This window comes from Thermobia domestica, chromosome 6 (assembly GCF_964235325.1).
Source record: "Thermobia domestica chromosome 6, izTheDome1.hap1.1, whole genome shotgun sequence".
In the NCBI taxonomy this organism is placed as follows: Eukaryota; Metazoa; Arthropoda; class Insecta; order Zygentoma; family Lepismatidae; genus Thermobia; species Thermobia domestica.
The window spans coordinates 245537967-245554212 of record NC_137459.1 but is presented as its reverse complement, the minus strand read 5'-3'; the positions used below and the strand labels follow the sequence as shown (position 1 = coordinate 245554212).

Below are 16246 nucleotides of genomic sequence, written 5' to 3'. Positions count from 1 at the left end.
ACACATTTAGCACACCCCTTAGTATTTCTCAGTTGATTTTGAGATCTGTGCGTTAACACAGAGGAATCCAGAGGGGATCAAAATTAAAAAAAAAAAAAAAAATGCCGATTACTCTCAAAATTTTCCGCTTCAGAGACATGATAGGGAAATGTGAATGTTACCGCTTCAAAAGCTGTTCTATTCTAAAGAGAGTGATGTATGTACCATGATCCTAGGATAAATAGGGATGATGCCGTAGCTGCTTGACTGAAAGTCTATAATTTATCTTTAAAAGGAGCCATAATTTAAAAGGGTTAAGAAACATTGTTTGGGATTGATATAGGTTAACGACTGGGGATAATTCAAAATTCAACCCCAATACTTTCACTTAAATGACATAATTAGCATTTAATACTAATTCCTAATGCTTTTTCTTCTGTTCGCGACTTGTATTATACGAGGAGAAAGATTTGATTTAAATCAAAAAAATCGATTTAAATAAAAAAAAATCAACAAAAATGATTTTTTTTTTTTAAAAAAAATCATGATTTTTTCCCACCCAGGTTGAGGTTATACTAACTTTATGCATACACAAAGTGACAAATCACAGTATGATTCATAAGTTCCGAGCATTTACTTAGGTGCCTGAGATTAATCTCAAATACTTGAGAAAAGTGTAAGATCTCACTTTTATGCATATCACCCAGTGTGTCGTCTTTTGTAAGTAATGCTAATCTTTGAACTGAAATTTACCAAAGTCGTGTCAGTGGTGGAGAAATATTGGCAGATAAGTGATTAAAATTAGAACTTGGAAAATTAGATTGAAATCAGACTACAGTTACCGGTACCTTTTGTAGTATTCTTTTTAGTTTTAGTGATTCTACATTGTAGTTCACTTACAGCTTTTTTGACGAATTTTGCTTAAAAATATTCGAATATACCCATTTTGGATTTTTTCTGGAAATTTTCTGAAAAGGTCTGGAAAACCGGGAAAAGTCAGGGAATTTCAAAATCCCAAAAGAGTGGCCACCCTGTACCAGGAAAACTCGTACAGAAGAGGACAAAAAAAGAGTTACAAAAAAGAAACTGGCAGAAGAAATAAAAGAAATTAGAGGATAGAAGGAAAATATTGAAGCTTGAAGCAATGAAGAAAGAAGAAGCAATAAAAGCAAAAATTGAAATTTTGGAACAGAAAAAAGAAAACTTGTGACTCAAATTGAACATTGAAGTGTTTTGCTCATATGAGCCGTAGAAATATGATACGTATTTCACTTTTACACTTGTACATTCTATAAGTATTCAAGGAATAGTATAAACTGAAGCTTATTATTAGTCATTACACTAAAATGTTTAGTGATATTACACCATCAAGACTACAGAATTTTAAGTAGTTATTTCGTATTGTAGTCATAAATGAAGATTTGTATTTGTTTTTATATCTACCTTTTCGGCTCTGTTTACTGTAAATTTAATGTGGGTTTTAGAAAATACTCTACAGGTTGTCTTAAGGAGAGAGTTGGACGGCTATGGGGATGGTGGAGGCCGTTAGTAAACAGCGATAGCTGTTGGTCAGGAAAATTGATTACTTTAGTCAGGGAAAGTCAGGGAAATTGATTTGAAAATTTCTGTGTGAACCCTGTAGTAGCTTAGCTCGGTCAGAGACAGGCTCGGCCACAGCTTTGCACGCCGAGAGCTTCTGATTTCTGGTCACCTACTGTCCCAACCATTTGTTAAATCTTGGATTTCTGCTATGGAATTTTGAAGGGAAGTTGTGTCCGATCGTAGTTTGTAAGTTGCAGTTTTGAAGTAGGTTGTATTGCTCACTTGCCTGAATATTTTACAGTCGCCAAACAAGATTCTGATGGAGGTCGATTTGAAGCGATTAGCCAGGTCATTCATGTACAATATGAATAAGAATGGTCCAACTACATTTCCCTGTGCTACTCTGGATATTATAGGCAGCGGGTTAGAAATTGATCCTGCCAAGACAACTTTCTGGGTGCGACCTTGTAGGTAGCTAGTCAGTAAGGATAAGAGTGGGCCATGAATACCGAATCTATTGGAGATTTTGTAAATTAAATAAGGATGGTTAATGGAATCGAAGGCTTTAGATAATTCGAAATAGACGGTGTCAAGTTCTGCACTGTTGGAAACACTATTTCTGGTTTGATTAAGCATGTTACTTAGGTTAGTAAGACAAGAGCTATTTGACACGAAGCCATGTTGGCTGTGTTAATATAGGGAGAGGAAAATTTGAAAAGTCTGTCTTTGATAATTTTCTCGCGAAATAGGCCTATACGATGGCACGTTATCCTTCGGTCCTGATTTATAGATGGGGGAGACACGGGCTGTTTTCCAAGAGGAGGGAAAATATTATTATATGAAAGGATTCTTTCATCATCACGTACTTCTTCTTTTCATCCGTTTCCTCTATTTTACATAACCATAGGGCAGGTAGCCAACGGTTTCACTTCTAAGTTGATTCTCAATGTTTCTCATAAATTGATCATTAATCCGTGAGTTACACTTTAGTCACTTTTGCGGTTTGTGAATTCCATAATGTATTCTAATGTGTAGAAAATTAACTTTATTCTTTTCTTTTCTGACTTTCAGTTCATGTGGAGAGATTCAAAAATATTCCAGCTATACGAGATCAACAATCCTTGAAGCACTTGGCAAACGTTAGTTTTAAACTTAATCGTATTGATGATCAAATTGTCAATCGCAAATGGAAAAATCTGAAGAAAAATCCTTCGCGTCGTGTGGTGGTGGAAATTTGGGGCAAAGCAGCTATTGCTATATATTTGTGGAAACATGTCCTAGGTGGAGAATTGAGAGATCTACATAATGGGATGATCCAGTCGGGAAGTTTAGTGTTTGATAATATTAAATTTTTATTTCGGACAGGACCTGGTATAGTGCAAACTACAGTGCCACAAGATGTACAGTATTTAGTTTTAGTTATAAACGGTCGCTCACCTGAAAAAATAGAATTTGCTAAGACTTGGTTGGATTACCTTCCATCGTATAGATTTTTGAGGAAAACTGCTGTTGTTATGTTGGGAAGCGAGGAGTGTAATAACCAGTGGTTGCTTCCATATATGCGTTCCCAAGGAGGTTGGATAGACTTTGTTTTCCTTGTGTATGACAGCACATTGGTTGACAACGTGGAGTTCTTTCAGTGGCCTCTGGGTGTTGCAATGTAAGTAAGACTAAACTACAGAGCGTTCACAAAGTGCTGTCCTGTACACTTCGAACTCTTATTGCTTGGTAATGAAACAAGAGATGAGTGTGAGGCACGCTTAAAAGAAAGTGTAATCCTTGCGCATATTTTTCCGGAATTGAAATACGTCACATATGCAGAGACATAGATATGGGATGAAGCAACGAAAACTAAAACCATCCTTGTGCTCCACATTATCTCTAAAGTTATATGTTATGAGAATTTCTGTTTAGTTTTAGGCTTCTTGCAAGGTAAAACATCAAAACACGCTGATGTACGTTTACGATGTATCAGTTGACAGTTATATAACATTTTATGACGTGAGCGTGAAAATGTAGTTTTCCGAAAATTTCTTGTCTACTAGGAACACTGTTAGCACCAAGGAATGTTAACATATTGTAAATTGAACATCTGAACACGCGTAGTTCACTTTGCGGTGTGATTACTTGCTTTATGTGTTGGTTAGTAACACAGACTTCACTGAGCCTAATCAGTGTTGGAATTTGGTGATGTGTCTTAGTGTTTTGTTGCAATGCGTTTGTTGAAAATTTTATTGAAATGATTTACACATTAGAACAACGTTGCATATTCTAGCTTTGTAACTACGTATAACTTAAATAAATAATGTTACAGTTTCAGAGCTGCAATACAGATTACTATTAGTAAAGTGTTTCCCTTTTGTCAGATTTTTAGTTAAGTTAGAATAACGTGTTTTGATCATGACTAGCTTCTTAAGGAGAACAAATAGTTATGGTAAAGTGCAGAAACAATTTGTGCAAAGATATCCTGACGAATGTTTCACACAGGAAAGCTGCAGACCTCGAAGTGGGAGACCGACTGTCATAACACATGACTGTAAATTTGCAAATATGTTACGAACGTTCACCGTCGTTTATGGAAAGAACCACATAGACTGAAATCTACATTACAAAAAGCTCTTTCTAAGTTGACATGCATGTCGTACCTGAACTTAAAGAAGTGAGTAAAGAGTTTATATTTATAGGTGGTTTCTTCAGACATTTATGTCAGAAACGAACTTGACAACGTGCATTTGTTTGTTTGTTTGCTGAGGAGTGGTGTCATTAAACTTGTTAATGTGAACAGGCAGAACTGTAAAGTATGGATAACTTTAAAATCTGCATGTTTTGCACGGGAAACATTTCATTTATTTAAATTAAGTGTGTGGTGTGCGATATTACGGTGGCTCATTGCTGGCCTTTCTTTCTTCTACAACATTGTAACTATTGCTTGTATATAAACATTCGCGTCTGTGTTAGGGGAGAACGAAATATTTGGTTTTACCATGATGGTATCATCTGCCATTTTTCACGTGAAAAAGTATCTGTTTTGACAGAGTTTTTATTTATTTATTATTTTCATTTCATGATAAGATAGTTGAGAAGGGATCGTGGCCCTCATTCTCCTCACTCTTCCGGATATTCTGTACCACAGCAATCCACAAACAGAAGAAGCTGTACAAGCATTGTGCACGCTTTTATCATTAGCTCTCGATGTAAGGGTACGGGAGCTTATAATTTCACTCTAGGTGTGTATACGTGTATGTGGTACTTTATTTCTTAGTAACTACTTGCCGGATCTAAACCAAATTTGGTGAGCAAATAGCCCATACTCTAAGGAATAAAGATCGCTATGTTTGGTGGCCAAGCTCGGCTAGGGATATGCTCAGTTTGCCTTGTATATGGAACTTTATTTCTCGGTAACTATGGTCGGATCTGAAGAAAATTTTGTGGGCAAGTAGCCCATTATCTAAGAAGTAAAGCTCGCTATATTTGGTGATCAAGCTTGGCCAGGGAAAGTCCCGGCTTGACTCGACAACAGAGGCTGCGTTCTACAGTTTTGCACGCCAGGAGATTCTGAGTTCGGTTTACCTCGGCTTGTTAGCTATAGTAACGCTGTTGACATATTCCTTGGAAGAAGGGGTAGGACACTTCAGTATCTGCTGCAAAAGATGTACAGATCAGTGTTCCAAACAGGTAGGTGTGTAACTAAGTTTCGCTATATTTCAGGATAAAATACTCCGTAATCTTTTCTTTGTTTATTTCCTTTTTTCTCTGTGTTGTGCAGACACTCATCATGCGATGCTGTTTGGTGCTAGCATACAAAACATTTTCGAAAAACTTAGGTTTTCATACTCACGTCATGAAATGCTATTTAACTGTGAATCGACATATTGCAATCATATGTCGACGTGTTTCGCTATTTTAACTTGCGCCAAACCTGAAATTTAAAGAGCAACTACTCATAACAGGATTTTGAGTATGTGGAACAAAAAGAGAGTTTTTGGGTTTTCATCGTTTTGCTTTCTTCACCTTACGTCATTCTTACCTTCTTTCGTGCGTGCCTTTAATATGTGTGGCATATTTCAATTTATCAAGAAGGTATGGCAAAGGATAACACCTCCTCTGGGTGAAATTCGCATTCATCTTCTACGTTAAGTTATGAAATTAAAACAGTTCAAAATTCACAGGACAGGACTTTGTAGACACCCTGTGTAAATATCTGTAGTTGTAGTTGCATAGTATCACTCGTACTCTCATTTAAAATATTTAAATAGATCTTAAAAACATTTATGTTGCATTGTCTTTGGATGATTCCATGACCAAACAGATCAACTCAGGTTTTGGGTATTAAAAATTCAGTTAAGTAATAGGTGTATTCGAAATGATTATTTCTCCCACACCAAAAAAGCCAATTCAAACTTACCGATCTTTTTTTCTTTCTTTCTTTCATTAAAATTCATTTCGAGTTAGTCTGTTTTGGTAGGAGATCATCCATTTCATATTGTGCATTTACATATTTTTTGAAAGTGAAAGAGGTCAGACATTCATTAAAAGTTCACAAAATCTTTGAACGTCCGGGATTCATAGGCTATAGAGTTACTTAATTATGGGTTTTATATTTGGGTATGCAGTGCTTACCTTACATACATGAGATAACCACCACTGTCTGGATGCTAGTTATCTTACCCCTATAGTAATTGTTTAAAGATTGTAAGTCATATGTGTACAGAGTTTGCAAAATTGCTTAATGCGTTTCAGAGTTATACTGGAACATAAACTCACACATTTGATGTATATGTATAGGTATAAAATGTCTCTAAGACGAAAATTTTCAAAAATACCGGGACACGTGTCTGTTTACTTTTAATGAAGAGTTTATCTACAGAGTTCCATGATCCTTAGTCCATGAGCCAGACCCCTAAAATCTGATCAACGATACCATCCGGGGGGGGGGATCCCCCAATACTTTTTGAACAGATACGTGGTCCAGTATGTCAAAACTGCTTGGTGGACTTTCGTCCGGCACACCTTTATGCCAAATATGATGTCATCAATATGGCCGCCTACTGATTTCACCATAGCAATTTTAAACGATTACAATTGCACTATCGTTCAAGGTAGAAACTTAATTCTTGCTTTATTGTTGAGAACATACTCCGGCCTACATTTTAACATCAAAACTTTCCTAATAGTTGCCGCCATTTTGAAATATAGTGCCTGAAAGTGTCATGGTGACATGTTCAATCGTATCCTTTAATGTCGAATAACTATGAAACAGCTATATTTACACAAAAATACTCTTAAATAAACAAAGTTTTGCATTTGAAGAGCTTTCGAACGACACCTAAATCATAACTGTATCTTTACAAATAACGGTAATAATTCATTTTATGCACTGCTAGATGTACGTTTCTAAGAATTAAAATATCAGAAATACCACGTTGTCAACATGTGACTCTGACTTTTGTTATAGATATGAATATTAATATTGATTTCGGTAGAAATATGTAGTTATCATTTATTGCATTTCTAGATTTACAATTACAATCTGCCGTAAAGATTAAAGCAAATTAAGCAAATATGCATGCGCAGTAAAATTTACTAAGCGAGTATGAATAGATTATGTAATCGTAAATGACGTAATTACTTATATACTGAAGGTAGAAAATATTATTTACATGGGAGTATTGTACAGTATTTATATGAATAAACACAAATTTTACACTCTGTGATACACAAATTCATACATACACTACATATATAGGCCTATTTACACTGACTAAGTACATAAATGTTTTATTGCAAGTCATGTGTTGTATTGTAAAGTATATATACTATTTTAAAACTATTTTTCTATCTTTTGTCATAAGCTTGTTTATTTATTACTCTTACACACATAATACTTTATGTGATGGTATACGCATACAACCCAAAATATTTTTATGTGAAAAAATTAACAGTATTGAAATCATATTTAAAGTGTACGAGAAAACTTTTTGTATCTAATTTACTATGCTTCGTAAATATTATAGGAACGTTACTATACCTGGTTTCGCACCCTATTTTACAAATTATTCTATCAATACTTTGCTACTATACGAAATTTTATCTACACATTTTTTCATTTACTATTATTTCTAAGTGAACCATGTATACACTTTGATGTACCACTTTATCATGTTTCATGTCTTCATCATTGTCTCATCTGTGTTCTCCTGAATGCAAAGATTATTCTCTTCTAACATGTTACTACATGTCTGAAATTTACAGGCATGTGTGCATTTCAGGTTGTTGCTAATACACTGACAAATAGGAGACCTACACTCTTTGGTACATTTGGACGCCAGGAACTCCAAAATTGCATTTGGAGCTGAGGACCTTTCATCCACTCAATTTGTAGCTGGTCATCATAGAATAGCCTTTCATGGCCATCTGAGCTGGAAATGTTGGAATCCTTTTCGAGTCTTCTCTTCCAGATAGCTGCCTGATAATTAGCTCTTTTAGCGTGAAGGTACAGTGCATCTGCACATGGTGGCAACTGTTCAGATTCGATGTCACCTTTCTTCAGCCTGAACAATTGGTACAGGGAATCATTGACATTGGTGATAGGTGAATTTGGTGCATAGATCTTACATGTAAATTCCTGTAGCTTCTGAAAGAGTACTAGTGTAAGGTGCTATTTTCCCCAAGAGCTGGCATTGCTTTTTGAAGTTCATTATCAATATTTATAAATTAAAGCCTCCAAATTTCCCACAGACAGTAAATGCATTGACTGAATCACAGCCAGTGAATGAATGGAAACCAACAAGACTTCTGCATGCATCTTTTCCCAATGATGAGGCGACCCGTTTCACATCAATGAACTTTTCTCTGTTTTTATTGCCACACTTTATGAATACATTATCAATATGTTCACTGAAAAAAAGGGCTGAGATCAAGAACATTGTGCAATCAGACACAATGATCACAGATGGGTGATCAACATTTGCATGTTTTGCATGGAGAAGCATTTGGGTGTCAGTTTCTTCCTGAGACGTCTGAAGATTTTCATAAATAATACTTTCTTTACAAGTTAGTCTTACGCATTCGTCTTTCAACGTGACAAAAAACTGTTTATCATCAAGTTTCTGGAGATATGTGAGAGATTTCCAGTTTTTAACAGAAACTCGATGAGTGCTACTTTACTTGCAGAACAAGCAAGTAACCTTTTCGACTTTTGATTTTTTGATTGGACATTATGTTTCTGTAGTGCAAACCAGAGGTGGACCCTCGAATAATCCTCTCTGCATTCTTTATGAATTTATCGTCCTGTACATCGAATACGCGTTAATCCTGTCGCTGTTTGATCCAGCTAACGGCTTCTGCAAATATGCTCTTTGATACCTCTTCAAAAGTCTTGCTCTCCGTTAATCCTGTGAACAAGACATATCCCATCAATTACACAGCCTGACGGTTTCGGTATATTTTCTGCAGCAAACACTTTTTTCTCAAGATATTTGCGAAAAATAGCCGTTTGTTTGTTTTCTTCATGGTTCCTTCACAATCAGCCAAAGCCGATGGAAGTGGTCCTAATGGATGTAGAACTAATCTTATATCCAGTTTTCTCTTTCCAGCTACTAAGATCATATATCCAAATAGCTTGTTATCAGCTCTCAAAACAACTTCCTTATTCTAAATTATCAACCTCTTGGACGTTTGCATATCACTGAAAGTCTTAAGCCTTAATTGCTGGAGGCGGTCATGGAATTTGGAGAATACCTCATTGGGTTTCATTCTGTCTTACTTAAAATTTATAAAAGCAATTGTCCCCTTCTCTTTGGTATTTAGGAGATCTTTTCCAATTTCGGTAGTAGCGGCTATGCCGGTTGATAATGACAACAAGTTTTCTGGACCACCAAAAGGATTTCTCCAACTATTCTCCATTGTGTAAAGAAGTGACTGTACATTATTTTCATTCTTCTGTATCCTAGAAATTCGAGATCAGCATGTGACAAACCACCTCTTTTTATATCAATCATCATTCTTAAATTCCTAAGGCATACGCACATGTTCTTTGCTGTTATGTACGAGTACCTGGTCACTGCAACTATATGAAGACTATATCCTTTAATTCCATCGGCGGCTGGAGTGTCTTCTTAACTGTCCTCTATTGCCTGCTCAACTGGAATTCTTGCAAAAGAATTGCTTCCTCCAAGCTGTACAGAGAATCATTCTCTGGGGTAGTGATCATACAACTTCGGGTGGTCAATTTGCAGCCTAGTCATTTCAATATAGTAAACCAATAGATATCTAGAATAATTTTAACTATCATATGCAAAACACTATAGAATCATCTCTTTAATCACAGCAAGATGAAGAAACCAGTTTCCTTCTCTAGAAGCTTAACTAGGCCAAGAACAATCTGCCATATCGATACAGCTCATCAAAATGAGGATAAATCACCATTTTCGTTTCGAATAATTCCTGGTAATCCTTGAAGAGATTCAGAATGCGAATATGGGATACATTCTCTAATACAACCTTGTAACTTCTCGAGATCTACATTGTCATGAAGTAATTCAATCTGTGTGATAGCGTTGTAAAGATCTTGGATGGCGTTTTGGTTATTTATTTCCATCCATTTAAGAAAGCCTTTCCATGCCAATCTCATCAAGGCTTCGTAAAGCAACTTATGCAGTCTAACTCCCCTATTATAACGTCTACCCTCCAGTATTGCATGTAACATGTTCAAAGACTACTAGTACCGTAAGCTAGACAACCCTTTGGTGTCCTTCCAGTGAGGGTGAACCAAGTGATGTTTATTGTACATGGATCCCCAATCTAGTGACGTTGTATATTGTGAGAATATATGCTTCATGCTTCATGCCAGTATGAATATTGTAATACAAATCTAGAACCACAGTAAATGATCAATTCATATTGAAGGGCGTGTGTTTCTGCCGAAATCAATATCACCATGTTTCACTCACATTATATAATAAAAGTCAGATCCACGTAAAATCGGAGGACTCCCACTTGGTGTAGTGGTTAACACGTTTACCCTCGGCGCGCGTGATCCTGGGCTCGATTCCCGGAGGGGAAAAAGTTTAACAAAAAAAGTAATTCGAATTCCATTATAATCAGTAGGTCCACATCTTTTTAGTCGCCATGACATAACCGTGGGATGCTAGACTGAAGCCAAATCAAAATCAAAGTAAAATTTTTAATATTTGAATTCTTAGAAATTTACACCTACCAGTGCATAAAATGAATTATTTCCGTTATTTGTAAAGATACAGTTATAATTTAGGTGTCGTTCGAAAGCTCTTCAAATGCACAACTTTGTTTATTTAAGAGTATTTTTGTGTAAATATAGCTGTTTTATAATAATTCGCCATTAAAGGATGCGATTGAACATGCCACCATGACACTTTCAGGCACTATATTTCAAAATGGCGGCAATTATTAGGAAAGTTTTGATATTAAAATGTAGGCCTGGAGTATATTCTCAACAATAAAGCAAGAATTAAGTTTCTACCTTGAACGATAGTGCAATTATAATCGTTTAAAATTGCTATGGTGAAATCAGTAGGCGGCCATATTGATGACATCATATTTGGCATAAATGTGTGCCGGACGAAAGTCCACCAAGCAGTTTTGACATACTGGACCACATATCTGTTCAAAAAGTATTGGGGGATGTTGCCCCCCTGGATGGTACCACGATGTTGTCTGGCTCATGGACTACCTAGCTTGTGGAGTGCGTGAGAAACTAAATTTTGTGCATGAATTATGACCTCCGGTCACCTCTTAGAATGGGCATTTTAATCAAAGTAACATGATAAAAACCCATTTTGGGATAGGTGATAACTATATCCAAGAAATCATTGCATTCGTTTCAGCCATTTTCATTTGCTTCGACGACAAACAAGATCACTTTCGCTTCTATATAATAATAGACTATGGCCCATTTTCGTACGGTCCGACTAAAAATTACTCGTAGTTAAAAATATATAAGCATATACAAATTTACGAATGCAACAGTAGACTATTGTATTGCCATCTGACTTCTGTCACTGTACTAAATTTCATCATTGTTCGAAGTCGGGAAATGAGTTAAAGTTACAAAATGAGATACGATCCATTTCTGTACGGTCGAAGTAAAATTATTGTTAGATGAAAATCAGATAAATGTTTAGAAATATATGAAAGTGATAATCGAACATTGTATTTGCATTCAACTTCAGTCGCTATGTAAATTTCATCATTGTATGACATCGAAAAATGAGTTAAATTAGGGTTGCAAGTTATGATCTCTCGGTTTAACCATTCTGAGTTAAAGAGAAATATGTAAAAACGCTGAAATTTCGTACCATGCAAACTTCGGCAGGGGGCACTTTGCAGTACCAACAGATTAAAAGTGTTCTTAACTCAACACAAAGTGTTTTATATATATATATATATATATATATATATATATATATATATATATATATATATATATATATATATATATATATATATATATATATATATATACTCAATGGATTGCTGGACTAATTTAATCGAACTCTTGATCTTGAGATATGGGATGCGTCTATAGATACCAAAGTGTACTTTCTACTTTGTGCTTCTAATGCAATATTTATTGTTATACACTTATAGGGACATATTTAATCATTTCTGATCAATAATTATACATTTGTAATGATTTAATTATGATGATTCGTTTCATAAAATATATAAAAATGGTGCATCATATATAATGCCGAACAGTTATAACGGAGAAACCAAAATAGGGAGAAAAGCGAAACTTTGCACGAAGCAACTATAAGGAAGGGGACATCGTCGCACGTATTGAACAGAAACACCCAAGAAGCAGTGTTGCGAACCCAATATAAAGTTGTTTTTTAAGCGGTATTACATCATATTATTACATATTTCAAATCAACATATCAAACGAAAACTTAAAATACCACATTTATTATTCAGTGTTGCATGTTATAGTAGCATAAAATAAATAAAAAAATAAAGTAAAATAAGAATGTTATAGTAGCATAAACATCCAAAGTTTGGAAGCCTCTAGCACAACTAAGATGAATTATGCGATGCACTTCCAAAGTACCTTAACGGTAGGTACTATGCTCGTGGTATGACGTGTTTTGGATAAATAGAAACGAAAATATAGGGTTATTCAAAAAGCGCGCCAGTTTTGTTACATCACTAACAAAATTCATAAACATGTTTATCACAGATTCTGATTTCAGATATGGTGAATGACGTCGGGCATGTGACCTCCTCTACTGCGCTGTCATGCAATAAATCTGTTCGTAAAATTCGCTATGACTGCCTGACAATTTCCCACTTGGATTTCCTTGACGACTCGTCGAATTTCCTCCTTTAATTTACGGATAGAATGGGGTTTATTGACATACATTAATGATTTAAGGGGGGCCGCGGTGGCTCAGTGGTAGAGCGTTCACCTCTGGTGCTAGGGGTCCCGGGTTCGATCCCCACCCCCGCCAAGTGAACTTTGTGGTGGACAAACACCGTGTGCGTGGGTTTTCTCGGGGTTCTCCCGTTTCCTCCCACTTTCTTCATTCCACCATTTCATTCATTACTCATCATCACCGTCTCCTTTAGCCTAACCGGCATAACCGTGGGACGTAAAACTCAAAGATTTCATTTCATTTCATTAATGATTTAAGAGTAACCCAAAGAAAAAAGTGACAAGCCTCATTTTGCCCTAGAACCGTGCGAAGTCACCTGACAGTTGCTGCATAACTTTCTCCGTTCTGATAAAAAGTTTTCACAATTAGCACACGCGCTATAGTAAACTGCTCCATGGTTAGACATAGACTGAAGAAATGCGAGAAATTCAGACTAAGGCGATAATCGGAATGTTTGTGATTAGAGCAACAATACAAAACAATACCGGCAACCGAGAAACAAAAATTTGCCAGACGATCCAAAACCGGCGCGCTTTTTGAACAACCCTATAAAAGGAGTGGAAAATTTAAATTTTTTCAAAAGTTTTTATTTCGAAAACATGCTTAAGCAAGTATCATGTCTAGTTACTTGTGTGGCCTGCAATGAACGTACAAATTATTTTACCGTTTACACTTCGATATCGCAACCCGTTTTGGAGATATGATAAACATTCATAAAGTTCGCAATGGCGTATGGCGTATTTTTGGAAAATATTTAAAATTATTGTTGTTTTCCTTTTCTTTTATAGCATTACTGCAATAGCTTTTAGTAGCTGTAATTACAAAAATTTCTCGCAATTACATGATTTAAGCAGTGTTGCAAACTTCAGCAATGCTTTTCGTATCTTCGAAACTGTTTGCAATATCGAAGTACTGTAAACGGAAAAGATTTCTTTGCCAATTGCAAACCACATAGGTATTTAGATATTATGCTTATCTGAGCATTTTTTTCGAAATAAAGCCTTTTAAAAAAATATCAAGCCCTTATAACTTCGTTCTTATTCATTTGGAACAAGCCGTACCATGACCATGGTATCAAACACTAAAGTTTTTCGATGTGCATTATTCCCCAAACTTTGGTTGTTTGTGATACTATGACATCCTTAGTTTGCAACACTGAATAATAAATTGAATAATATAAATTGTTTATTCTTATACATGAGCTCAGATAAAGTTTTACTCTCTCTCTCTCTCTCTCTCTCTCTCTCTCTCTCTCTCTCTCTCTCTCTCTCTCTCTGTAACTATATTTTGAGCTAAATTTTTGTATGCTTTCTCAATGCCAAATACGAAATATTTAAAGTTTTATAAAACATGATATTTTTCACACAAGTCGTGTACAAAACAGGTTATAACTGAAAGCTTTTGAGATAGTGGCACAAGAACTGTTCTGCATGTTGAGTGTTTCCCCATGGTGACTTCTGCTAGCACCCTCTCCAAAAGTACGTGACAAAGGCTAGGTTTCTTTATTTAGCGATTCGCACTAAAATGAAAGACAAGAAAAGGGACTGTCAGAATTTGCGATTCAAATTATCGTAAAATAACAATAATAATTTGGTTCCAGTACATTTTGGAAATAACGAAGTTTTATGGTGTGCAATTTTTGTTTTAATGTTGACATCTTCATGCCTTTACTATAGTTTAAAAATCGTAAAATGTCCTGTTTCTAAGTTGTTGTTCTATACCTTATTTTCCGCAAAAATCTTCAAGTTTTGGAACTAGGAAAGTAAACAGGTTCCTTCTTATTGACGGTTCATTATCATGTGTTACATTGAACGAAGGAAACCGATCCAAGCGATCGATCATATTTCAGATTGCGCGTTTGAAATATTGTGCATGTTGATATTAACTTAAACACAAATTCGGTGGCGTAGTCGGTAGAGTGTTCACTTCTAGGTCCAAGGTTCCTCCATCCAAGCTATTGGTGCGCGATATGGATTTATTTACCACCAAGTGGAGGGATTTTTCTGGGTTTTTCTGTTTCACCCCTATTCATATTCCTTTCATTCTTCCGTCGTCAACTCAGTAATTACTATTTCATTTGTGGGCCGTTAAACTAACGCCTTAATGTGAAGTACAAAGCAATTAGTTTTCGTCTGTCAGTAAGCACCTTCGGGAATTGTGAAGCTACGAATTTGCAATGATTGACTTCTTTCACCCCCTGTAAATAATGTTCTGGACATGATTTTATTTTTCTCAGGAATAAGCTGTTCTATGCCCGCTTTCTGACGTGGGGTTTTGGTTTACTTTCGACGTAGTATTCGTTGTTGGAAAATTGGATTTTGTAAATACCCAAATGTGCGAACCCAATAGTTAATATATAATAAAGACATTATTACAAGAAATTTAAAATAAATAAATAAATAGCTGCCTGAGAATGAGTGTATACATCGTGTATTAAGCGCGAGATCGTATTTTATTGTTTATGTATTGTAGTTTAGCATTTTCATTTCTTAGAAATTTAACAATGCTTAAACGCCTAGACTAAACATAAAAACAGGCTGTGTCCCCAAAAGGAAAAGAAGTAGCAAATGTAAATTGATTTATCCAGTGGGTTGAGGCGGGGTACGTGGCGAAAGTAAAATATTTAATGCAATCGTCAACAACACACTAATTTACAGCATATTGTTGTATAGTATAGGAAAACGCTCGAGAAGCGGAGTGCATAGTAACAGCTTTCTGCTAGCTTAACGTGGTGGTTCAAATTGCAGAGGCAGGATCGAAATGGAAGAGATGTTGTAGTTGTGATGTTCATTCTATCTAGTAACCTGTGCAGATAACAAGCATGTCAGTTTCCAAGTATTCAAAGACTACGTTCAATCCTTCCTGGTTAGATAATTCTTTATCATGGATTCGGGAAGTTCCAGATGACAATTTTCTTTGCTTGCTGCAACATTTGCTGGAGCTTCTTTTCTTTGAATAACACAGGACGGCAAACAGTAGCAAGTCACATCAAAGATAAATAGGCATACGTAGATGGCCACGTCCATTTCGATATTAGGAACAGTTATGCCTTTGTGAATCATGAAAAAACAAACTAGTACAATCTGATTTGAAGTGTCATCCTATTTGTACCTCATCTGTACAGAACTTACGGATTTATGGTGAAGTTTCGAGCTCAAATGTGAATTCTATCCACAGGGTTGCCAGATTTTGTAAAGGAAAAACCGGGACAGCAATCTCAGACTATATGTAAGGTCAGGTTTCCTACTCATTTAATCAGAATCAGTTAGTTACCTGTCTTTTCTCGGTTTCTACTCACAATTTTCCAGTTCATT

At 35.8% G+C, this 16246-nt stretch overlaps 1 protein-coding gene across 2 annotated transcripts in view; it reads left to right on the top strand.

Moving 5' to 3' along the window:
• LOC145688457 (ribitol-5-phosphate xylosyltransferase 1-like) overlaps positions 1-16246 on the top strand; it is an 85195-nt gene that overhangs the window by 23618 nt on the left and 45331 nt on the right. For both annotated transcript variants that reach the window (XM_081762712.1, XM_081762713.1), the window contains exon 2: positions 2593-3181. In XM_081762712.1, coding sequence (XP_081618838.1) covers positions 2593-3181 — 589 coding nt within the window. The remainder of the gene's footprint in view (positions 1-2592; positions 3182-16246) is intronic.